At 40.3% G+C, this 24,756-nt stretch overlaps 1 protein-coding gene across 3 annotated transcripts in view; it reads left to right on the plus strand.

Moving 5' to 3' along the window:
• Positions 1-1,682: 1,682 nt before the first annotated feature.
• Positions 1,683-24,756, plus strand: part of GALNT2 (polypeptide N-acetylgalactosaminyltransferase 2) — an 80,541-nt gene continuing 57,467 nt past the window's right edge. For 2 of the 3 annotated variants that reach the window (XM_058166822.1, XM_058166833.1), the window contains exon 1: positions 1,685-1,963. In XM_058166822.1, coding sequence (XP_058022805.1) covers positions 1,850-1,963 — 114 coding nt within the window. In that variant the 5' untranslated portion in view covers positions 1,685-1,849. Of the gene's footprint in view, positions 1,964-24,756 lie in introns of all 3 variants that reach the window. The other variant, XM_058166844.1, reaches the window with a different exon arrangement.

Genomic DNA, 24,756 nt, shown 5'->3' on the forward strand with positions numbered 1-24,756 from the left:
AACATGGAAAAGTTGCAAAGAGAGCAATAGAAACGGGGGCAATCTTAGGAATTAAGACTTCCTGTATTTGCTATAACCTATTATTTAAAGTTTCATGAAGCCATGATACATTCATTCAGCTCCATATATTTTTGATTTCGGACAATTTACATTCAATGATGATTCCCACACGGGCATGTGGGAAGCTCTCCATTCATATTACAGGATAGGAATTATATGTAGTGGGCCCCTATGTTTCCCATGTGCCAACTGATGCAGCAATGGCACAGTATCATATCGTTCAATTTCTCCCTCATGTACCATGTAGAGCTAGACAACCAATCATAACTACAATGAATTAAACTATTGGGTCTTATTCATTTCATTCTTTTTTTAAAAAAACAGGGGTTTTAGGGAATTCCAAAGAGTATTTTATCTACTTTCAACTGACTGTCCATACTGTTTTTCCCCCCTCCATATTATTCCTGTTACTGTGATCCTTGCTCATTTACCTATCCTTGTTATATGCTACTTATTCCTAATGCAATGATCTAGCCAGCTAGTATTTTTCCCCTTATTAGCACATTATGCTTCACTGGCACATACTGGCACATGTCAGTTTAAGGTTCTAGTCCCTTTGCCCAATCATGAAAGACTATTCTATTCTTAGTTTAAAAACAGTAGCTTTGATATACAAAAATAAAGATAGGCTATTGTGAATGATTTATAGGACGTTCCTTATGTTTCATTATCATTCTAATAAACGCAACCCAATGTTTTTTTTTTTCATAACATGCCCAGAATAACTAAACCTATCAGAATATCAAGTATTAAACCCACAACCAAATCAGTCAATTTATCAAATGAGTGGGAAGTGGCATAAGTAAGGCCCAGTCATTAGTCATTGCATTCCTGTAGGCTCAAATCTTTGCCCAGAACCAGGAGTGCAGTTTGAAGATCTGCGCTCCTGTACTGGATTCCATCCATCCTTGCCATGAGTAAGCAGTTAGGAACAGTACAATCCTAATCCGTGTGCTGGGCAATAATTAGATCCCGCTATATTCAGGGCAAATCTCATAAGGGTATCTCTTGCAACTTCTCCCTGCAGCCTTTAAAACGCATTATTTTGACAGTAAAAATTCAACGAGGGCAAGAAAGCACGCATTACACAATTTCCGACTGATCTTTCACAATCTCTCTCCTAGAAAGTCATTTTCCGCCGATCTTAGGGATCATCAGACCCGGGGTGATACCCGCCGTTCGATGGGGCGCGAGGCTTGGAACCCCGTTGTTGAAATCCGAATTTTGGTATCCCCCCCTTTCCTCCCCTCTCCCCCCCCCAAGAGAATCCAATGGCCCCCCGCGTTGCTCTCCGTATTTGAACGGGCATTTTGGGAACTGCAACGGGAAGATGGGTTCCCCGACTCCCAGCCGCTTGCGGTAGCTAACGCAGAAGCAGCAGCAGCAGCCCTGCAAAGTGGGGGTGGGTGGAGGGAGGCAGCGCTCTACAGCAGCGCCTGCCGGAGCTTCCAGGCAAGGGAGCCGGCTGCCGGGCGGACCAAGCGCCCACAGCAGCCTCAGCCTCTCTCGGCCGAGCGAGCCGGAGGGACCCCAGGAGGCTTAGCGTGCGGCAGCCCGGGCGACGTCCCTCGCCCCGCCCCCGCCCCCGCCCCCGCCCCCGGGAGGCGGGGCGGCGCGGCTCGCGATTGGCCAGGGGGTGGGCGCTCGCCCTCTGCCCCCTGACCCTGCGCGGCGGCGGCGGCGGCGGCGGGCGGCCGGCGGTGGTGATAGAGGCAGCGGCTGCCGCCCGTTTCCTGCTGGCCTGGCGGCGGCTGGTGCCACTGCTCAGCGTTAGGCGGGCGGGAGAATAATGCGGCGCAGGTCTCGGCTGCTGCTCTGCTTCGCTTTCCTCTGGGTGCTGGGGATCGCCTACTACATGTACTCTGGGGGAAGCGCCGCGCTGGCCGGAGGCGGCGGCAGGAAGGTAAGGAGGTGGGGGGCAAAAGAGGAGCGGAGCCGCACACGCTCATCCCACCCGGGCGCCGTCGGGGTGGGTGTCTTTCGGCTTGGTCAGGCTGGGCGGCTGGACCGCTGTGCCTTTGGTGTGGCGGAGAGAGGGAGGTCTCCTCCAGCCGGCGTTGAACTCAGCTCTCCGGCGTGGGATGTCTTATGTTCACGAGTGGGTGGGTGGGTGGGTGGGTGTGAGTGCCCGGGGAGGACTAGTTGCTCACCCAGACGAGCGGGGATGGGGTGGGTGGGTGGGAGAGGAAAAGGGCTTTTTCTCCGGCTCGCCCGCCGTCCTCCTCTCCCTTTTCCCTCGTTCCCGGCCGCTTCCCCCCAATTAAGAAGTGGCGCCCGCCTGCCTGCCGGCGACTTTCCCTTCGAGTCTCTTCCCCCCCCCGCCGACCCTGATCGTCGTCTAGGCAGGGGGAAGAACCAAGCTGCCGGCCAAGCGACCTTTCGGGGAGAGGAGGAGGATGAGTCGCGCCCATCATCCCCGGCAACATGGCTGCGGATGATGGGCGTGGACGGTCCAGCGGAGCAGGAGGAGAAGTGGCGGGGTGGGGGGACGGCAGAGGGGGGGGGCATGTGTATGTGTATCGGCGGGATGCCCGTTTCCTTTCCTGGGGTGGGGGGCGAGGAGAGCCCAAGGCTCCCGAAGCTTTCCAACGAGGGGGGAAAAAAAGCTGTGCCTTTCATCCTTCCGAGAAGAGAAGGCGAAGCTCTCTCTCTCTCTCTCTCTCTCGGCTCGGTGCAGTGCGGGTCTGCGCGATTCCATCTACGTTACGTTTCCACTTTCCTCCTCCTCCTCCCCCCCCTTTGAGAAGTGGAGGTGAGGCGGCTGCTTTTCCTCGCCTTCTACGACTGGTTCGTCGGTGTGTCTGTGTGGGCTGGAGGGGGAGGGGGTTTAGTAGCCCTTCTTCCCTCCTGGCTCTCTTTCAGACCCGGGTGGTGGTGGGGGAGGACCCGCTTTTTCCTCCCGAGTCCCTTCTCAGGAGGATTTCTTGGGGGGAAAAAAAAGAAAAAAGCAGATGGTTCCTTTCTGGACTTCAGTCTGGTTTCTAACTCGTCATTAGCCGGGGCCGCGTCCAAACCAACTGGAGAGAGCCACGTCGCGGCTTGCGGGAACATGAGCGTGGGAGGAAGATGAGTAGGGTAATGGGGAAAGCTGGCGGCTTTCCCCAAGTGCTCCTTGGACTGGAGGAGCCCTTCGTGGGATGCCTTGCTAGTAGTCGAGGCACTTCCTCATGGAACTTGAATGTATCATTGGAGCCCTCTGAGTCACCTTTCCTCACCCCTTATCTCTATTTCTCTCACTGATTTTTTTTTTGGTAAGTGTAATTAACTGGGTAAAGTAATTTCTACCAAGGCCACTACTGAGGAAGACCTGAGGGATGTTTTATTCATTTCTTTCTGGCTTTCCATTGCTGACCATTTACATTTCCCTGTAGTTTCTTTCCTTGGGAGGGAGTTAAAATGCCAAGGCTGACATTAAGTTGGTGTTATGCTGAAGGTGTGGAAACTTAAGATTCATTTGCTGAAATGTCTTTAGAATGCCACCCCCACTTCCCTGTTCACCTACCTTTAAAAAGAAAAAGAAACCCTGGAGGAAGAAATCTTATCTTGATATTTCCTAAGAATAAGGAACACTTCCTTCTTTCCATTACGTATTTTCTTCAATAGTTCCTAATGCAGCTGTTTGAAGTAGTAAGAATATGTGCTCCTGGAAGTGACTGCTCATTATATATGGTACACATGCACATGGAAACATACATGTATGCAACTACCAAGCATTCTTTTTTAATGGGTTTATAATGACAATTCAGTGGATAGGTAATACATTTGGCACTGTTCCTATTCAGAGGTAATGTTAGAGTGGGTTCAATTTAATCCTTCAGCTAATTGTGTGAGGAACATTGATAGTTACCTTACATTATTTGGAGAATCAAGATCTTCAATCGAAATGACTGTAAATTAATTTGCCAAATTAAATCTTGTTAATTAACCAATTAACAAATAGTTCATTTCCTTGTGCCCCCAAAAACTGTTGCAAACATTGGTGTTATATAGCAAAGAAGACTCTCAGATTTGTTTAGCATTTTTATGTTTAGCATAAATATAATAGCAAGTCATTTTACAGGTAAAGGAAATGGGGACTGTAATAGGAAATATTCGCAAAACTGAATAGCTTAAAGCTTAATGAACTAAAATGGAAAAAAAGTCCTAAAGTACAGTAATGACCAATAGTATTGAAGGAATATGATCACAAATGGGGGAGACTGACAATTATACATGGATTGGTGGTTTAGGTTTCCATTTTCTGTCAATAAAGCATAATATTTAATCCCAACTTTTAGAATGGTTTAGTAATTCTAAGCATGGGAAGAAGATTGTAAGTGTAATGGCTTTTGAAATTGTTCTAAAAGGCTCATTTAGCATGGAATGCCAAGCCTTGAAAGAAAACATGACACATTGTATGTGTTTTGTGAATAAAAATTCTGCTGTTAGAACATTTAATATGTTCACAGAATGTATACTATTTAATTACTCATAAAAAGATCATTACAAGATTGAAAGATCAATTTTAATAGATTGTGATTTGAGTTTACAAAGTGTAACAGTAGATGGACTTTCAGTGAGTTTGCAGGGGTGTTTTTATGTGCAGAAAGTATTCTTGAATGTGCGTTCTCTAGTTTCAGCCAGTTTCTTTTATTATTGCTCTCTTGAACTGTTCTGCTCTGCTCTGCCCTCAGTTTTGTGAGTTTTAATACTGTGACGTGCAATTTTTTTTTAAAGGTCAGACTATCCAGGGCATATACTTGAAGGCAAGGCAAGGAGTTGCTTTGTAGTGCCCAGAAGTGTGAACTTAGCACATATGTGCAACGCTGTAAACCAGCTTTGCCTTCAGCAGTTGCTGCAAAATCCTGGGAAAATATAGTCTTAGTTTAAAGAATTGCAGTCAGGTATTACAGCTGAATCCATGTGGTCTTTGAAATACCCTTTTGCCTCCAAAAGCTGATCACAGCACAACCCTATTTAAAGTGTATAGGAATTACAGCAAAAATGAAGTAGCAACCTACAAGATTATATTTACAGACATCTGTACAGAACTGAACTGATGAAATGTTTATTACATTTAAGCTGTCTTTGATCTCCAGGAAAAATTTGCTAGCTTGGGTTTCTCCCCCATTTTATTCTCACAGTAGCTTCTGAAGTAAATTAGGCTTTGAGATAATGGGTATACGATTAAGCTTTGTGTATCTTTCGTTGAAGGCTCTTTCTCATTCCAGCACTAACTGTTACATTCTACTAATTTTTAGGTAAGTAGGCAGTACTACTTAGCTTTACAAAGTCAGGTTTGCTCTTTCATTGCTATTTAGAATTAACAAGACCTGTTTTGGGTCTCAGGTTCATTACATTTCTTTACTAATTTCAGCCCTTTAGTGCAGATTATTTCTATATTTCTACATGTCATCAGTTAACCGTTTTGGAGAAATATGAATAACACAATTTTGTTCTGTCAGAACTATTTATATTAATTAGATTTTGTTCATTGGATACTGGTTTTGTATTCAAATAGAAAAAAGCGATCAGGATTTTTAACATTTTTGCAGAATAAAGAAGCTGGAGAAAAAAAGAGTTTTGACTTAGATTTATTGAAAGATGTATGTTGTAGCCCAAAATTCTATAGTCCAAGTTTATTTGGCCGGCCTTTTTCACTAGCTTATTACTTTGCCAACATCCCTTGTCCAATCCCTAAAAGAAGTTGACCAGGTCTCATTAAAAGGAAGATTTAGTATCTTAACTGTAAAAATGCCTTTGCTCCTGTCTGTTGGGAGAAGTAGAATCAGTTGTGCATGGCCTCCTCTATCATTTTAATTCAATTAGGCACAAGAAGTTAATGACATCTCTGTTAATTAATTAACACACTATTCTTCTCCATTTAACTGATAAGCCAACTGATAAGCCAGCCCACAAAATTTTGTTCATCTGCCATTGCTATTTGAGGCAAGATTGCATTGTTTTGATATATAAAATAATGCAGACATTATTGTCAGAGATGTGATTTTATTATTTTAATATTCAGATTTTAGGGTGGTATAGCTTTCATTCACTATAGGTAAAACTAAAATGTAATAAATACGCAGTCTGTAGCAATTTATGGGACAACTATAGCTTTTTTAAATTGAGAGCAGTACAGTAACCACACAATTCTATAAGTTTCTCAAATAATCCTTATGTTCAGATTGTTGCAGACTGCATCCTTAAGGTATAAGAAAATAAAAGTTTAGACAACAGAATTAAACTAATATTTCTATATTTTCAAAATATACATATTTACTTAAGTTCATTAGGAAGTGCTGCTCCCACCCATAGGAGCATCTTTTAGGTAGAGGTTTATTCAGGTGAAATTACTAATGGAAATGAGGCACCTTATCTATAAACCTTCCTTTCTCATATTTTCTCACATTTTACTGAGGCTTGAGGCTTTGTGAAATAAACTTTCAAAAGGCACAAAAGACTGGAGGCAGAGGAGCTGCTAATCATTTGTTTCCTCCTCTGATTGTTTCACTAAATCAAAGCTTTTTCTGAGGCACTTTTATTTATGGGATGAGAAGTCTAGATCCAAGTCCTTTTTCTTTTTTTCAGTACGATAGAAGAAACTAGAATGTTTTTCTCTTCAAATATTATTTATTTCCTGAAAATCAAGAGGAGAATTGACTGATTAGTAACAACAACTTGCTGTAATATTATGTCAAGTGATAATGTGCATCCTTTCTAAAACATACTTACTATGTGTTTATTTTCAACAAATGTTAAGGATATGCTAAGGATACCTTTTGGGAATATTGTATTCTCTAATGCAGGGGTAGTCAACCTTTTTATACCTACCGCCCACTTTTGTATCTCTGTTAATAGTAAAATTTTCTAACTGCCCACCGGTTCCATAGTAATGCACTGTGTATCATCGTCTGGCATGCCTCTGGCGTATCGTGGATTGGGTTGGGGGGGGCTGGCTACCAGCTCTGCTTGTCTGTTATAGCTGGGTGGTGTGGGGAGAGATGCGCAAGCTATTCTGGGACAAGGCTCTTTTGTTTGCGCTTGCACTATAGCGCCATTTAGTGACACTTATGCATGGGTGATACAAATAGTTTATTTTCAGAAATTTAAATTGTCACAGGGAATTTTATGAAAACCTAATGAAAATGTTTTTAAATAATGCTATGAAATTTTTTAAAAAGTCAATTAAATTAAAAAAAGGAAAGTGCTTCAGTATCGGACAAAACCCCTACCGCCCACCATGAAAGCTGGAATGCCCACTAGTGGGCGGTAGGGACCAGGTTGACTACCACTGCTCTAATGCATTAATACATGCAAAGTGGAATCATGTTCCAAATAATAGAAAAATTTCTTACTGAGCATGATAAAAAAATATGTCTGGATAAACTTAGATCACTTAATTAACTGAAGATGAATAACTTGTAATTTTTGCAGTGTGCTATTTAAGTGACACTTTTATGTGGTGTTTTTTGTTTTGTTTTGTTTTTTGCTAGACAGGTGACTAAGAATCTGCTGAATAAGGAATTCCTGGCAGTTTTTCAATGATGTGTAAAAATAGTTGAATTGTTCCACCTTCCTTTTTTCATTTTTTTCTCCCTAATACTTTAAACGTGTCATGGTCTAAGAAATAGCCCTGCACTATCTGAAATTGCTAAGGAGGCATTTAGGTTAGACTCCTTTAGGTTATTTTAATAGTTTTATAGGTAAATAGGGCCTCTGGTGGCTCAACAGACTAAGCAGTCTGTTATTAACACAGCTGCTTGCAATTACTGCAAGTTCAAGTCCCACCAGGCCCAAGATTGACTCAGCCTTCCATCCTTTATAAGGTAGGTAAAATGAGGATCCAGATTGTTGGGGGCAATAAAAGTTGACTTTGTATATAATATACAAATGGATGAAGACTATTGCTTAACACAGTGTAAGCTGCCCTGAGTCTTCGGAGAAGGGCGGGATATAAATTCAAATAATAAAAAAAATCTTCTGTATATTATGTTATCCTGTTTCCCCCAAAATAAGACATCCCCTGATAATAAGGGGCATTTGAGCCGCATGGCAATAAGGCCAAGCGCTTATTTCAGGGTTCAAAAAAATATAAGACAGAGTCTTATTTTCAGGGAAACATGGTATATTTTTGTGTCTTTGAAAGTGTGTTCCACTAAATTGAAGGTTCAGATGAAGCATCGTTTAAACCCAAACTGATGTGACATAATGTCCTGTTTTTAAATGTTGTAGCCATGTCCCTTTGCTTTGATGGATTACAGAAACTTTTCCATATTTATTTGATTTATATATTGTACCTTTATTTTTGTACAACTCCATGTGGTATGCACACTGTTACTATTCGTATCTGTTATTATTTGTACTTTCACTATTTTTACAAGCCAGTGAACATACCAACATACTTTCCTCATATTTTCATCATGGATATACAGGTCTACCATTCTTCTCTACTCAGAAATATAGCCATTAGAAAGTAGCAAATGATAAACTTTTTTTCATATGTTTCAGTATGTAGCAGCTTCTGGTAGAAAAACTCTTAATTTTAGCCCAGTAGAAAACAACTGACTTGTAATTTTTAAAAATGCTTTTGTTTTCAAGAACAAATAATATTTTGTAACTAAGTTGCCATAGTTTGAGAGAAGCATGTTGCATTGAAAAATACTTTGATGTTCCAAGATCTAGAATTAGGCAACATCTTTATTAGGTTCAAATGCTATCACAAAATGAATAATCTTCAGGGCCTTTTGCATTTTTTATCACTCTTTTAGAGTGGGGCAGCATAAGAAAAATGACTTTACAGCTATAAAGTCTACCTCAGTTACAGTTTTAGAAGAATGCAGATTTAATTGGATTAGGTGTTGTTATATAGTATATATAGTTTATATTCATGGGATAAAGACCCCCCCCCATATGAAATATAAAATTCAGCAGTTATCTAGATTTTCCTTCAGTTGTAGTGCAATACACTGGGCTCAATACACAACACACACACAAGAGGACTTTTCTAGTGATTTCAGGAAAGATGTATTAAAACAATGAAATATATAGAAATAAAATACTTAAGTGCAGTAAATGCAAAATGTAACATCTGAGAGTCTGAGGATACAGCTTGATATAAGACAAAACAGATGATACTTTATATATAAAGGATCAGGAATTGGAAGTTCCCTCTCTCAGGTGGTCCTTAAAATAGGAGGGGGCTAAATCCAGTTTGCTTTTCTTTTTATTATTTTCTCTTAAGAGCACTTTCTGGAAGTAGGTAAATGCCAGATAAGAATAAGTACATATAGAAGCGCAGGTTGGAGATCAGGAAATTAGACAGCAAGCTAGGGACTAGCAAAATCTAGAGGTGGTAGAGAATTACTTTCCTTTATGGATTGTGATGAGAAGTGTGTGATTTTGTGCTATGTATGGGTGATTGTGGGAGTTCAAGCAGTTGATTGAAATATTTTCTTCAGAAGTAATTGGTCATTTCTTTTTGATACTTTCAATCTCCTAGTTATTTGATTGTGATATAGATAATGAAGTATATCTTCTTGTAGCACATGCCTACTTGTTAGATCAAACTACAGGGATCTCTCTATGTCAAGTGACTGGTTGCAACACTACTGAGTTTCTAGGTGTTGTAAGGAAGGTGGAGTACAGTTGGGAGTAGAAGATTCAGAAATCTCCTCTCATGGAAGCCATTGTACCCAATCCACCACATCATGCATTTACACACACATCCCATTATAGTTAAAAATGTAAGTATGGTGTAAAGGAAATTGTCTGTGAAAACTCTTAACTGATGTAGCGAGTGGAGTTGGTGGTAGATTTCCTTCTCAGGAAGGCTACCTTTGTGGAAGTAGGATCACTTGCATTTGCAGTGACTTGTCTGCCATGTCTCTGTCTTATAGGGATTTAAAAAAAATATTTAAATAAAGATTCAACAGTTTGTTGTTCCCTTATCGCAGGCTACCATTGTATTTAGGAACTTGTCAGGGAAATTGACAATTATAATTCAGAAACACAGCTGCATGGCCTCAATGTGCCCACAGTGCCATGTTCAAATTGGTACTAGATCTGAATAGACAATCCATACAAAAGGAAACCAGGAACCCAATACTATCTCATTCCATGTTTCATTGTAACACTATGATTAAACACCGATGGGTTACAACAGGAAACCTTTCCTTGCCTTTTTATTTCTTGCTTTGATGAACAAGTAGTGTCTAGAAAAGTCCTGGAGAACCCAAAAGCTTGCTCACAATTTGGTAACAGTCTGATTGCTCCTAATGAAGTATGTCTTAAGGGTGGATTTTCTATATGAAAAAAGCTACATTTATTTATTTATTATTCAAATTTTTATACCGCCCTATCTCCCAAAGGACTCAGGGCGGTTTACAGCCTTATAAAAACATAGAAAACATAAGAATAAATACAAGTTAAAACAACATTTTAAAAAACTTATTACATTAGACCAAATTTAAAACTATCGTTAAAATAATACAAAACCCCATTTAAAACTAATTTTAAAACTAAACTCTAGGCCAGCCCCGCACAAATAAATAGATGTGTCTTAAGCTCACGGTGGAAGGTTCGAAGGTCAGGAAGTTGGCGCAGTCCTGGGGGAAGCTCGTTCCAGAGGGTGGGGGCCCCCACAGAGAAAGCCCTTCCCCTGGGTGTCGCCAGTCGGCACTGCCTGGCGGACGGCACCCTAAGGAGTCCCTCTCTGTGGGAGCGTACGGGTCGGTGGGAGGCAGTCGGTGGCAGCAGGTGGTCCCGTAAATAACCCAGCCCTATGCCATGGAGCGCTTTAAAGATGGTAACCAAAACCTTGAAGCGCACCCGAAAGGCCACAGGTAGCCAGTGCAGTCTGCGCAGGAGAGGTGTCACATGGGAGCCACGAGGGGCTCCCTCTATTACATTTGTTTTTGTATAACTTTGAAATCTCAGTCAAACTACAGATGTCAAGCCACCAGTTAGTAAATAGGATAGGTGAACTATAATTCTAGCAAAAGAAAAAAGAACGAGCTTGTTCTGTTGTAAATAGAACTCAGTCATTTGGATATCGTCTGTTTAGAGTCCCTAAAATAGTGACAAATTTGTCTTTTACATTCTTGCAAATCTGCACAAATTCCAGTTAGTATTAGGAATTTACATTTCATGCTTACTGGGTGTTTGCCATAATGTGATTGTGAAAAGATGGAAACTATATTAGTGGTTAGCCAATCTACTTTGATTTAGCTGGCTGTGCTTAATCACATGATGAAAGCTTGATCTGCGTGACAACTCATGAAATTACTAGTGAAAAACAACTTGCAGGAGAAAATTGGACTTGTTATATATAGTTAAAGATTGATAGGTAAATTTTGTTCAACTATTACAAAATATGATTTTTAAACAAGAACTGTTAGTGGTATTCAGATTTAGTGGCATCTTTTAAATATATGTAATCTACCATACTATATCAGTCATGGCATCATTACTGAAGCTGTACTGTATGATAGCAAATCCCTCAAAAACCCCAACAAATGTAGACATTATCAGGAAAATTCTATTGATGGGCACATTTTTGGGCATGATTTCAAGAAATTGACAATTCTTCTAATTGTATTAATTGTTGGTGCTGTCTATAGAGTTAATAATTTTGGATTTACCTACTACCATTTTTGTTGTTATTCAATCAGGCGAAGATATCTATTCATTAAATTTATATGCCACCATTCTTGGTGTTGAGTGACTCTCTTGCTAGCTTTCCAATGTTCTCTGTAGGTAATAACTGAGTATCAAAACAGTGGTAAATTCATTAGTATGCTATTACTGACAGCCTCAAAAATGTTTGAAATTTGTAGTCATAACCTTTTCACTCATACGAAATAATAAAATATCTGTTTTTGTGTTAAAATTGTTCATGGATAACACTTCTGTAATTTAAATAAATCTGTCTGCATGAATCCTATTTATGTTTTTTGAGCTGCTAATGCATTATTTATTTGTTCAGAGTTTTTTATATATTATCAGTTTCCAAATGGAGTCATGGCTGTGTGTAATAAGCCAGGGTGAAAATAACAACGTAGAAATAATAAAAATACTATTTTTTAAATCTATTAAACCATATCATGAATTAATGTAATAAACAGTAATAAAAGCATATTGATGTCAGATCTTAAATAAATAACCTTCTGAACAACCTTGTTTTTAAGGCTTTTCTAAAGGTCAGAAATGATGAAATCATCTAATTTTTGGGTGGGAGACTATTACATTGGGTTGATGCTATTAATGAAAAACAGGAGTTTCTCATTTTTACTGCATCTCATGTGGGGGAGGAACCTTACACACACCACCTGAGTGCACAAGTACGCTACCAAAAGTCTGCTATATGATTGTGGCAGGATATACTTGTGATAAACAAGTAAATAATATTGATTTGAAGATTTCACCTTGTAGGTGTTCAGCTTCCATGGCATTCAGAGCTTTAAATGTTAAAACCAGCACTTTGAATTGTACACTGCTTGCTCCAAGAGATAATGCTGGCATTGTTTTTGCCATTATATAGTTGAATTTTGTGTTTTATTTTTTTAATGATTCTATCCTGCTTAGGGGTGTGGAACAACAAGGAATATTCCAATAAATTAAAAGGAAATTCATGGAAGCCTCCTGGCAAAAAGATTATGTCCTCAGCATCAGTACTGTGTGTAAATAGCAACTCTACTTCAGTGGAGTATTCCTTTGGTAGCACAGTGGAGAATAGATATATAATATGGTCAAGTCCAAGGAAAATATCTTCAAGAGAGGATACTCTGTTTCCTCCTTCAAAAAATGGTGATAGTACTATTCTAACTCCAGTCAAGCAGTGATCTATCCCTGATCTATCTGGGAGAAGGTAAGGGATACTTACGCCACCCCCCTCGCCCCAAGAACTCTAATCATCCAAATGGCTGACATACGAGAAATTTGTACAAAGGTTAGCTATTGTTTTTTGTGCCAAGCCCTTGGTTAGTAACTTATGTAAGCAATTTAATCTGGCTTCTTGACACTTTTTACAGGAAGCATCTATCTATTTCTTTCTGTTAGGCCCAAGTCAGAGATGACACAGTGAAATCCAATTAAATCCAATCATTTATTTGCCTATAGCTAATGGACAGAATCTTGCCAAACTAAAGCTATAATCTTCTAACCTACTAGATACATCCTAAGTGATTCTAGGGTGTGACTACACTGAACCTCTTCCCTCATCCAACTCAGGACTGCCCAGTCTTTTTCTCTGGGCCTCTCTCCCTAATCCTGTCACATCTTTTTAGGCTTATATGCAATTTCAATCAGAAAATGTCCCCCAGTAGTTTACAGTTCTGCAGTAATTGTATTAAAACATACACTGAATAACACAGAGAGATAAAGCTGCAACAAACCACAACAATATCCTCAATATCAGCATTAACACGTGACAAAGAAAGTATTCTTTCTTCAAGGTCAATTCAACCCGTCCCAGCATTTCTAGAGCAGGAGAATTGCTATATTGATACGGGTAGATCTTTGTTCATTTGTACAAGAATTTCCTATGTTATGGACAACTTGAAAAACTTCCCACCCCAACTTATTAAATGTAGACTTAGGGAATAAGTAGTACATGAAAACTAACTGACATCTTTCTGCAGTACACTCATTAACTTTTATTTAATGATGACACTTCTTGTCTTTATCGATGACAAGCATAATCTCAAATATGGATTTGTGTCAGTGAGAAATAATGGACTTGCAAAAAGCCTTTGAACTTTTTTGCCAAAAGTTAGTAAAAGCTAGGTCAGTGTTTTTCTAACTTGGCAACTTTAAGATGTGTGGAATTCAACTCCCAGAATTCCCCAGCCGGCATGAAGTCCACGCATCTTAAAATCGCCAAGTTTGAGCTAGGTCAGTGATATATAAAAAAAAAATGTTGAGGGATTAGTTTCAAACATTGTTTTTTTTTTGTTTTTTTTTGTTTTGTTTACATTTATACCCCGCCCTTCTCCGAAGACTCAGGGCGGCTTACAGTGTATAAGGCAATAGTCTCATTCTACTTGTATATTTTTACAAAGTCAACTTATTGCCCCCCCAACAATCTGGGTCCTCATTTTACCTACCTTATAAAGGATGGAAGGCTGAGTCAACCTTGGGCCGGGCTTGAACCTGCAGTAATTGCAGGCTTTGTGTTCTTAATAACAGGCCTTACCAGCCTGAGCTATCCGGCCCCTGTAAAAACATGATGAAAGAGATTGATGTACACAGATGTCTGTAACTTCCTCAACAATTTTTTATTTCAGTAGGGGCACATACAGTACAATGGGGCTAGTTATGGGGCAGGAGCATTTATGCTTGTAGGAATTGCAGCCAGCCACAATAGATGCATGATGGCGAACCTATGGCACATGTGCCCAAGGTGGCACGCAGAGCCATCTTTCCAGGCACATGAGCTGTCACCCAACTCACCTGCAGCTGCGCATGTGTTCACGCCCCAGCTGGTGTTTGATCCTCCAGCACGCATGCGTGCAATTTAGGGGACCCAGCTAGTCTTCGGAGCTCTCCTGCAATATTGTGCTGCTGTGGGACCTCAGGAAACTATGTTTGTCAAACAGTTTGGAAACTAGTAATTAATAAAGACGTATACAGGTAGTTGACGTATGACTAAAACTGAGCCCAAAAGTTCCATTGCTAAGCATGGCAGTTAAGTTATTTGCCCCATTTTGCCACCTTTCTTGTTACAGTTGTTAAGTGAATTACTGCGGTTGTTAATGACACAGTGTTTTTAAGTGAATATGGCTTCCCCTTTGACTTTGCTTATTAGAAGGCTGCAAAAGATGATCACGTGACCCAAGACACCACAATTGTCATAAATACATGTCAGATGCCAAGCGTCCGAATTTTGATTACATGACCATGGGGATGCTGCAAGAGTTGTTATAAGTGTAAAAAATGGTCATAAGTCCCTTTTTCCAGTGCCAGTGTTTATTTATTTATTTATTTATTTTTCGATTTTTATACCGCCCTTCTCCCGAAGGACTCAGGGCGGTGTACAGCCAAATAAAAAAGCGCAATATATACATTAAAACAAGACTAAAACAAACATATTACAAAATGGCCAAAAATTTAAAACATTTAAAACATTTAAAATAGTTTAAAAACCCTAAAATATAAATAACCCCGGATTAAAATTTAATTAGGCCAGTCCCGCTTGAATAAATAGATGCGTTTTCAGCTCACGGCGAAAAGTCCAAAGATCAGTGTAACTTCTAACAGTCACTAAACAAATGGTTGTACGTTAAGGACTATCTGTAGTCTCCATATATGGGAATAGTAAAAAAAAAACAGCAGTAGGGGAAAGGACTGTTTTGTTTTTTATTGAAGACATATTTCTTCCATATAGTTGTTCCAGATTTGACGCTGTTATTTTGCCATTGCAGTGTCTAGAAATGAATCTTTTCTTAAAGGGTAGCACTTTTCTTAAGCTTTTCAAGAGTACAGATCATCACACTATTTTTATATTAAGGAATACATATAAAAGTTTGAAAAAATGCATATGGTACTTAGGTTGTCTGAATTTATAGTTCAATATCTAATGCTTTGTTTGTATTCTGGAGTTAGGAATAGGAATCGTCTTATCAAATGTTATTGAAAATGATTAGAAAAGAAAGCATTGTTAGTTTTATCAAATATTCCCTTCAAGAGTATATTGAATACATGATAGTATATTATAGTTCAGGACTCTAACATTTTCTTCTTTTCTTTTATGTACACTGAGAGCATATGCACCAAGACAAATTCCTTGTGTGTCCAATCACACTTGGCCAATAAAAAATTCTATTCTATTCTATTCTATTCTATTCTATTCTATTCTATTCTATTCTATTCTATTCTATTCTATTCTATTCTATTTCACTGGTTCACTGACTGACTCTAATATTCCACTGGTTTTAACAACACACATTCTCTCAACAACTTGGATGCATATCCAGATAGGCAATATACTCCTGATTGGGAGGGTGTGTGGGTCTGTGTGTGTGTGCATTCATTCAGATATTTTAGCTAGTACTGTTGGAAATTCCTATTTGTTTAAAAAAACTTGGAATGAAAACAGGGACTTGATTCACAAGGAAGCCGATGTTATAGGGAAAATCCTATAGCTTTTCCCTCACTCTTCTGTCCTTTGGAGTGCTCACCTTGGTGCTGGAATAATTAGCAAGAAAAGAAATAATGCTCATATTTACATTCATTGGAGAGGAAGGGATTACAAAACAGTAAGCAGGTCCATGATGGAGAATATACATGGAAAGAAAAATGCACTAGCTCTGGCTGTTTACCTAACATACTCTTGACTGTGAGCCAAACAAAAGGCTTCAGTGTGTAACTGATTAGGATCTTATCAGTGTCAGGCAGCAGCATCTACCGGTAAGAGGGTTCGGAACAACTAATTAAGGTCACAGAGCTGAGCTTGTTAACTTGAGGTTAGCAATTTTTAGGTATGTTCTGTGTTGCAGGGAAAAACTTATTTAGGCAATCTATCGGCTCTGCAAGGAGGGAGAAAAAAAACCCATCGGTCAGGCACAGGAGAACTTGTGCTAACTGACTCTTAATGGTGAACGTGTAACTGAGAGAGGGAGATGCTGCAAAGGTCATAAATGTGGGCATCAGTTGCCAAATTATTTTTTTCATTACCATTCTAACTGCAAACTATTGCTCTCCGAGGCAGTTGCTAAATTAGGGCCACCTGTATACAAATAGAAATGGGTATTTTCTCATTTAGTGAAGTTTCCAGCGATGTCCATAATTGCTGGTTTCAGTTTTGAATTGTTCATGTCAGTGGCTGATTTTATTAGATTTTTAGACTAATTTACTAGATTATTAGACTCTGAGATAATGTAGATTGGCGCCCACCCCCCAACCTTTCGGGTCCCAGAGACCTGTTCTGTGGAGAGGGGTTTTTCCATTGACCAGAGGGGGGCATGGTTTCGCCTGCTGCCTGCATCCTGCGGATGGGGCCTCCATTGTTTGTACGGTCTGCTTTCTGGCATGCCGTAGGCTGGTGCTGGTCCACGGGCCGGGGGTTGGAGACCCCTGATGTAGATGCTGCCTTCTGAAAACTCTTACATTTTATGGTATGTATTTACCGTATTTTTTGGAGTATAAGACGCACCTTAGTTTTTGGGAGGAAAATAAGAAAAAAGCTGATTGGCAGGTGGATTGGCCTCCCAGACTACCCCCAATCAGCTGTTCCCAGAGGTGAATTTTAGCGACGGGTTCCTTGGTTGTGAGCTCTGTGCCTTGCTTTTTTTTTTTTTTTTGTTTACATTTATACCCCGCCCTTCTCCGAAGACTCAGGGCGGCTTACAATGTATAGGGCAATAGTCTCATTCTATTTGTATATATTTACAAAGTCAACTTTATTGCCCCCCCAACAATCTGGGTCCTCATTTTACCTACCTTATAAAGGATGGAAGGCTGAGTCAACCTTGGGCCGGGCTCGAACCTGCAGTAATTGCAGGCTTTGTGTTCTTAATAACAGGCCTTACCAGGCAGAGCTAAACCGGCCCGTTTTTGCTTTTTTTTTTTTTGTTTACATTTATACCCCGCCCTTCTCCGAAGACTCAGGGCGGCTTACAATGTATAGGGCAATAGTCTCATTCTATTTGTATATATTTACAAAGTCAACTTTATTGCCCCCCCAACAATCTGGGTCCTCATTTTACCTACCTTATAAAGGATGGAAGGCTGAGTCAACCTTGGGCCGGGCTCGAACCTGCAGTAATTGCAGGCTTTGTGTTCTTAATAACAGGCCTTACCAGGCAGAGCTAAACCGGCCCGTTTTTGCTTTTTTTTCTGCCTCTGAAACTCTGTTTCAGAAAAAAACTTTTTTCTGCCTCTGAAAGCCTCGGAAACAGAGCTTCAGAAAAAAACCCTCTGAAGCTCTGTTTGGGAGCTTCTTTTCTGAAGCTCCGTTTGGCGCTTTTTTTCTAAGCTCCATTTGGGGCTTTTTTTAGCCTCTGAAACCTCCGTTTGAGAAGCTGGGTGGGGCTACATTTGGAGTATAAGACACACCCAGATTTTCACCCTCTTTTTTGGGGGAAAAAGGTGCATCTACTCTGAAAAATACAATATGTGCTGATTCAATTTTTTAAACACAGCTTTACATAGATGATAAGTAAGTGAACACCTGTCTACCCTAGACGAGTTCAAATCACCAGGACCGGATGGATTACACCCCAAGGTTCTGAAGGAACTGGCAGACATGATCTCAGAACCACTGAACTATATCTTTCAAAGATCCTGGAGCACAGGGGAGCTGCCAGAGGACTGGAAAAGAGCTGATGTAGTTCCCATCTTCAAAAAAGGAAAAAAAACAGATCCAGGAAACTACAGACCTATCAGTCTGACCTCAATACCGGGGAAGATTCTGGAAAAGATAATCAAGCAACGAATCACCGAACACCTAGAAGCAAACAAAGTAATAACCAAAAGCCAACATGGGTTTGTCAAAAACAGATCATGCCAGACTAATCTTATCGCATTCTTTGACAAAATGACAAAATTAGTAGACCAGAAGAATGCTGTTGATATAATTTACTTGGACTTCAGTAAAGCATTTGATAAAGTAGACCATAACCTACTACTAGATAAAGTAGAAAAATGTGGGTTAGACAGCACCACCACCAGATGGATTCAGAACTGGCTGACCAACCGCACTCAACGTGTAGTCCTCAACGGAACTACATCCACATGGAGGGAAGTATGCAGTGGAGTACCCCAAGGCTCTGTTTTAGGCCCAGTACTCTTCAACATCTTCATCAATGACTTGGACGAGGGGATAGATGGGGAACTCATCAAATTTGCAGATGACACCAAGCTGGCAGGAATAGCCAACACTCCAGAAGATAGGCTCAAGTTACAGAAAGATCTTGACAGACTTGAACATTGGGCGCTATCTAACAAAATGAAATTCAACAGTGAAAAAGTAAGGTTCTACATTTAGGCCAAAAACAAAATGCACCAGTACCGTATATGTGGTACCTTGCTCAATAGTAGTACCTGTGAGAGGGATCTTGGAGTCCTAGTGGATAACCATTTAGATATGAGCCAGCAGTGTGCAGCAGCTGTTAAAAAAGCCAACACAGTTCTGGGCTGCATAAACAGAGGGATAGAATCAAGATCACGTGAAGTGCTAGTACCACTTTATAATGCCTTGGTAAGGCCACACTTGGAATATTGCATCCAGTTTTGGTCGCCACGATGTAAAAAAGATGTTGAGACTCTAGAAAGAGTGCAGAGAAGAGCAACAAAGATGATTAGGGGACTGGAGGATAAAACATATGAAGAACGGTTGCAGGAACTGGGTATGTCTAGTTTAACAAAAAGAAGGACTAGGGGAGACATGATAGCTGTGTTCCAATATCTCAAGGGTTGCCACAAAGAAGAGGGAGTTGGGCTGTTCTCCAGAGCACCTGAGGGTAGAACAAGAAGCAATGGGTGGAAACTGATCAAGGAAAGAAGCAACTTAGAACTAAGGAGAAATTTCCTGACAGTTAGAACAATTAATCAGTGGAACGACTTGCCTGCAGAAGTTGTGAATGCTCCAACACTGGAAATTTTTAAGAAAATGTTGGATAACCATCTGACTGAGATGGTGTAGGGTTTCCTGCCTGGGCAGGGGGTTGGACTAGAAGGCCTGCAAGGTCCCTTCCAACTCTGATGTTATGTTATGTTATGTTATGTTATGTTATGTTATGTTATGTTATGTTATGTTATGTTATGTTATGTTATGTTATGTTATGTTATATATGTGGATGTTTATCACGTGGATGTTTCTGAGGTACTATAGTCAATTAATGTGTTTGCTTACAATTATTTTGGTTCCTGTAGAAGAGAATATTTGTAGTTCAGGGTTGAATTGCAGGGCCCTTGGTGCTCTCCTGAGTTTGGTTGTTTTCTTGAAGACGTTTCATTACCAAAGTAGGCAACATCCAAGAATTATTTTGGTTATTTAATGGCGGTTTTGATATGACATTTTTAGAGATGACCTTCGCAAATATCTTAGCCATATTCAATATACAATTTAGCTAAGAGAAGTTTGCTCATTGGTCATTCTGAGTAACTGCTTACAGGCATGTTAAAAGTATACAATTTATTTGTGGACATATAGAAAGTACATGTGTAAACTTTTTTTTGTTCAGTGGGTTCTTCAGTACAGGTAGTCCTTGACTTACAACCATTCATTTAGTGATCGTTCAAAATTACAACAGCAAAAAAGTGGCTTGTGACTGATTTTCCCATTTATGAAGCATTGCAGCAACCTCATGGTCACATGATCAAAATTTGGATGCTTCATAACTGATTCATACTTATAATCATTTCAGTACCTTCCGGTTATGTGATCACATTTTGCAACTTTCTGAGAAGCAAGAGTTAATGGGAAAGCCAGATTCACTTAATTACCATATTACCATATTACCGTACTTAACAACTGCACAGCTGTGGCAAGAAAGATGGCAAAATGGGGCAAAGCTCACTTAACATCTGTCTTCCTTAGCAGCAGAAATATTCAGCTCAATTGTCATACATCGAGGACTACCTGTATCTATCCATGAAACAATAAAAAGTACTTTGTGTGTTAACCACTTTATTTTCATAAGACTAAAGTGTTTAGATGAAATTGTTTTCCTATGATAAAAAATATATTTGCTATATCGGGGGGAGGGGGGGGGAGGGATTTCACACTATGAAGCATTATTGCCTAAAAATAAGTTAGTCCTCTCATCTATGACCACAGTTGAGTCCCAAAATTCTGTAGCTAAGCGAGATATTTGTTAAGTGAATTTCGCCCCATTTTACAACCTTTCCTGCCACAGTTGTTAAGTGAATCACTGCAGTTAAATTAATAACAAAGTTGTTAAGTTGAATCTGGGCTTCCACATTGACTTTGCTTGTCAGAAGTTCGCAAAAGGCGATCACGTGACTCCAGGACATTGCAACTGTTATAAATATGAGACAGTTGCCAAGCGATCATAAAGAGACTTTTTGCAATGCCATTGTAACATCAAACGGTCACTAAATGAACTGTTGTAAACCGAGGACCACCTGTACCAATCTTTTAGGAATTTAGGCTAAGAATTAATAGGCTACCATCAGTAGAATTACTTCGGAATATGTAAAACTTCAATTGATGTTTTCGAACAGTCAACAGTCTGTAATCACAGTTTGATATGTGACCCTTCAGTTAAATTGGCAACATTCTTTTGGAATTAGGAACCTTGTTTGTATCCTCCGTGCTTCTCCACCCACCACCCCCGGTGCAGTGTTTGCTTAAAATTAAACTAAAGCAAGAATGAACTGTAGATTTCCACATTATATTCACTGTCTCTCCCATCGCCCCTGTGATTTATCTTTTTCAAATCTGCTTGATAAGTTTTCTTTTTCTTTTTCATCTTATATTATGCTGAAATGAATGCACAGTTCTTCTGTCCTGCGTTACATTCTTTTAGAAACCATTGATCTGAACACAGCAAAGCCTGAGGTTTTATGCATCATAAGAATGGTTAATTATTACTCTTTATGGTAATGTTTTCACGCTGTTCTGATAGCAGTAAGGCCTTGTGGGAAGTTTAATGGTTTGATTTCTCATGCTGCTGTTTCCTGTTCTGGTGCTAAGGCAACAGACAAACAAATTGTTGGATTTCATTCACATTATTTCACTGTTTTAGTGCTGCCAGAATAGCTTGGATTTCAATCATGGAGGAATTGTAATCTTGCCAGTCCTGTAGTATCACTAGAGATGTGCTATGTTCCTTCTTGCTTCAAACGCTCTACCATCATCCCAGTGCCGAAGAAGCCCACCATCAAGGAACTGAATGACTACAGACCAGTTGCTCTAACATCTGTAGTCATGAAAACCTTTGAAAGGCTAGTGCTTTCCTACCTGAAAACCATCACGAATCCGCTCTTAGACCCCTTGCAATTTGCATACCGAGCAAATAGATCAACAGATGATGCTGTTAATATGGCTCTGCACTACATCCTACAACATCTTGAGTCTCCAAAGACCTATGCAAGGGTCCTTTTTGTAGACTTTAGTTCAGCATTCAATACCATCATTCCAGACATTCTTCTAACTAAGCTAAACCAGCTACAGGTACCGGAACAGACTTGTAAGTGGATCACAAGCTTCCTAACAAACAGGAAGCAGCAGGTGAAGCTAAGCAAGATCACATCAAATACCTGTACAATTAGCACAGGGCGCCCAAGGCTGTGTGCTCTCCCACTTCTTTTCTCTGTATACCAATGACTGCATCTCCAATGATCCATTTGTTAAGCTACTGAAGTTCGCAGATGACACAACAGTGATTGGTCTCATTCGAGACAATGACGAATCCGCATATAGACGAGAGGTCGAACGACTAGCCTTGTGGTGCAACCAAAACAATCTGGAACTGAACACACTCAAAACCGTAGAAATGGTGGTAGACTTTAGGAAAAACCCTTCCATACTTCCACCTCTCACAATACTTGACAACACAGTATCAACAGTAGAAACCTTCAAATTTCTGGGTTCTATCATATCGCAAGATCTCAAATGGACAGCTAACATCAAAAACATCATTAAAAAAGGACAACAAAGAATGTTATTTCTGCGCCAACTCAGTAAGCTCAAACTGCCCAAGGAGCTGCTGATCCAATTCTACAGAGGAATTATTGAGTCTGTCATTTGCACCTCTATAACTGTCTGGTTCGGTTCTGCAACCCAACAAGAAAAACACAGACTTCAGAGGATAATTAGAACTGCAGAAAAATCACACTTGGCCAATAAAATTCTATTCTATTCTATTCTATTCTATCTTAAGATGGAAGTGATATTGTTCGTATATGATGCGGAATAGAATAGAATAGAATTTTTATTGGCCAAGTGTGATTGGACACACAAGGAATTTGTCTTGGTGCATATGCTCTCAGTGTACATAAAAGAAAAGATACCTTCATCAAGGTACAACATTTACAACACAATTAATGGTCAATATATCAATATAAATCATAAGGATTGCCAGCAACAAAGTTACAGTCATGCAGTCATAAGTGGAAAGAGATTAGTGATGGGAACGATGAGAAGATTAATAGTAGTGCAGATTTAGTAAATAGTTTGACAGTGTTGAGGGAATTATTTGTTTAGCAGAGTGATGGCCTTCGGGGAAAAACTGTTCTTGTGTCTAGTTGTTCTGGTGTGCAGTGCTCTATAGCGTCGTTTTGAGGGTAGGAGTTGAAACAGTTTATGTCCTGGATGTGAGGAATCTGTAAATATTTTCACGGCCCTCTTCTTGATTCGTACAGTATACAGGTCCTCAATGGAAGGCAGGTTGGTAGCAATTATTTTTTCTGCAGTTCTAATTATCCTCTGAAGTCTATGTCTTTCTTGTTGGGTTGCAGAACCGAACCAGACAGTTATAGAGGTGCAAATGACAGACTCAATAATTTCTCTGTAGAACTGAATCAGCAGCTCCTTGGGCAGTTTGAGCTTACTGAGTTGGCACAGAAAGAACATTCTTTGTTGTCTTTTTTTGATGATGTTTTTGATGTTAGCTGCCCATTTTAGATCTTGTGATATGATAGAACCTAGAAATTTAAAGGTTTCTACTGTTGATATTGTGTTGTCTAGTATTGTGAGAGGTGGAAGTATGGAAGGGTTTCTCCTAAAGTCTACTACCATTTCTCCATGCCCAGACAGGCTGAGGAGGAGGGGGCACCTCCCGGCCCCAGCCCTGGCTCCATGCCCAGACAGGCTGAGGAGGAGGGGGCACCTCCCAGCCCCAGCCCTGGCTCCATGCCCAGACAGGCTGCGGAGGAGGGAGCATCTCCCGGCCCCAGCCCTGGCTCCATGCCCAGGCAAACGGAGCAACTAGACCCCTCCCCCTCCCCCACAGCATGTGAGCCTGAGGGAGGTCAATTATCAACAGCTGCCGACTGGAGTGACCCTCACTTCAGAAGAATTGATAGGCGGCGGCGTCAGAAGGAAGGGAGGGGCAGGCCTGGATAAGTGCTGAGTCATGGAGCCACACCCCATGGCCTATATAAAGGATCTGCTTTCTGGCAGTCTCTGAGTCAGGCAAAGTCGAACATATCTTGCTGAAGTCACTTTCTGGTCTCCTGCCTGCCTTGAGGACTTTGCTAGGACTTTGGCAGAGCTGCAGAGGCACGCCTGATTCAGATTTCCCTGACCCGGCCGTCAGCGGAGGAGTGGGACACGACATGAATGGTGAGGAATGTCTTACAGAGACCTGCTTAGCCTTACTATCTGAACGGCCAGCATCTTGCTATTTTTGTCTGTAGTTGGGATACTCCCAAGAACTAAGTCCCAGTACAGTTATTAATCTTAACCTGGACTAGAATTCTGTAGTTCAGCTTTTCCTCAGTACATTACACAACTGTTCATACATACATTGTGATAGCCAGTCTAAAAGTGTAGTGTATGCTGTTCAGTTTCTGAAATGTTAACGTCAAAGCTGAACTGTTGACAGATAACATATAGACTAAAATGATCATAAGAATAACCCTGCTGAATCAGATCAAAATCAATCTTTGCCCAGCATTTTATTTCATACAATAGCAACTAAATGCCTGTAGGGTACTCACAAGTCAAAAAGGCAGACATCTCTCTCTCTCTCCAAATCAATTGCAATGGCACTGGCACGTGGAGGCATGCTGGCTGAATTCAGAGGTATC

Source organism: Ahaetulla prasina, chromosome 1 (assembly GCF_028640845.1).
Source record: "Ahaetulla prasina isolate Xishuangbanna chromosome 1, ASM2864084v1, whole genome shotgun sequence".
Taxonomy (NCBI): domain Eukaryota; kingdom Metazoa; phylum Chordata; class Lepidosauria; order Squamata; family Colubridae; genus Ahaetulla; species Ahaetulla prasina.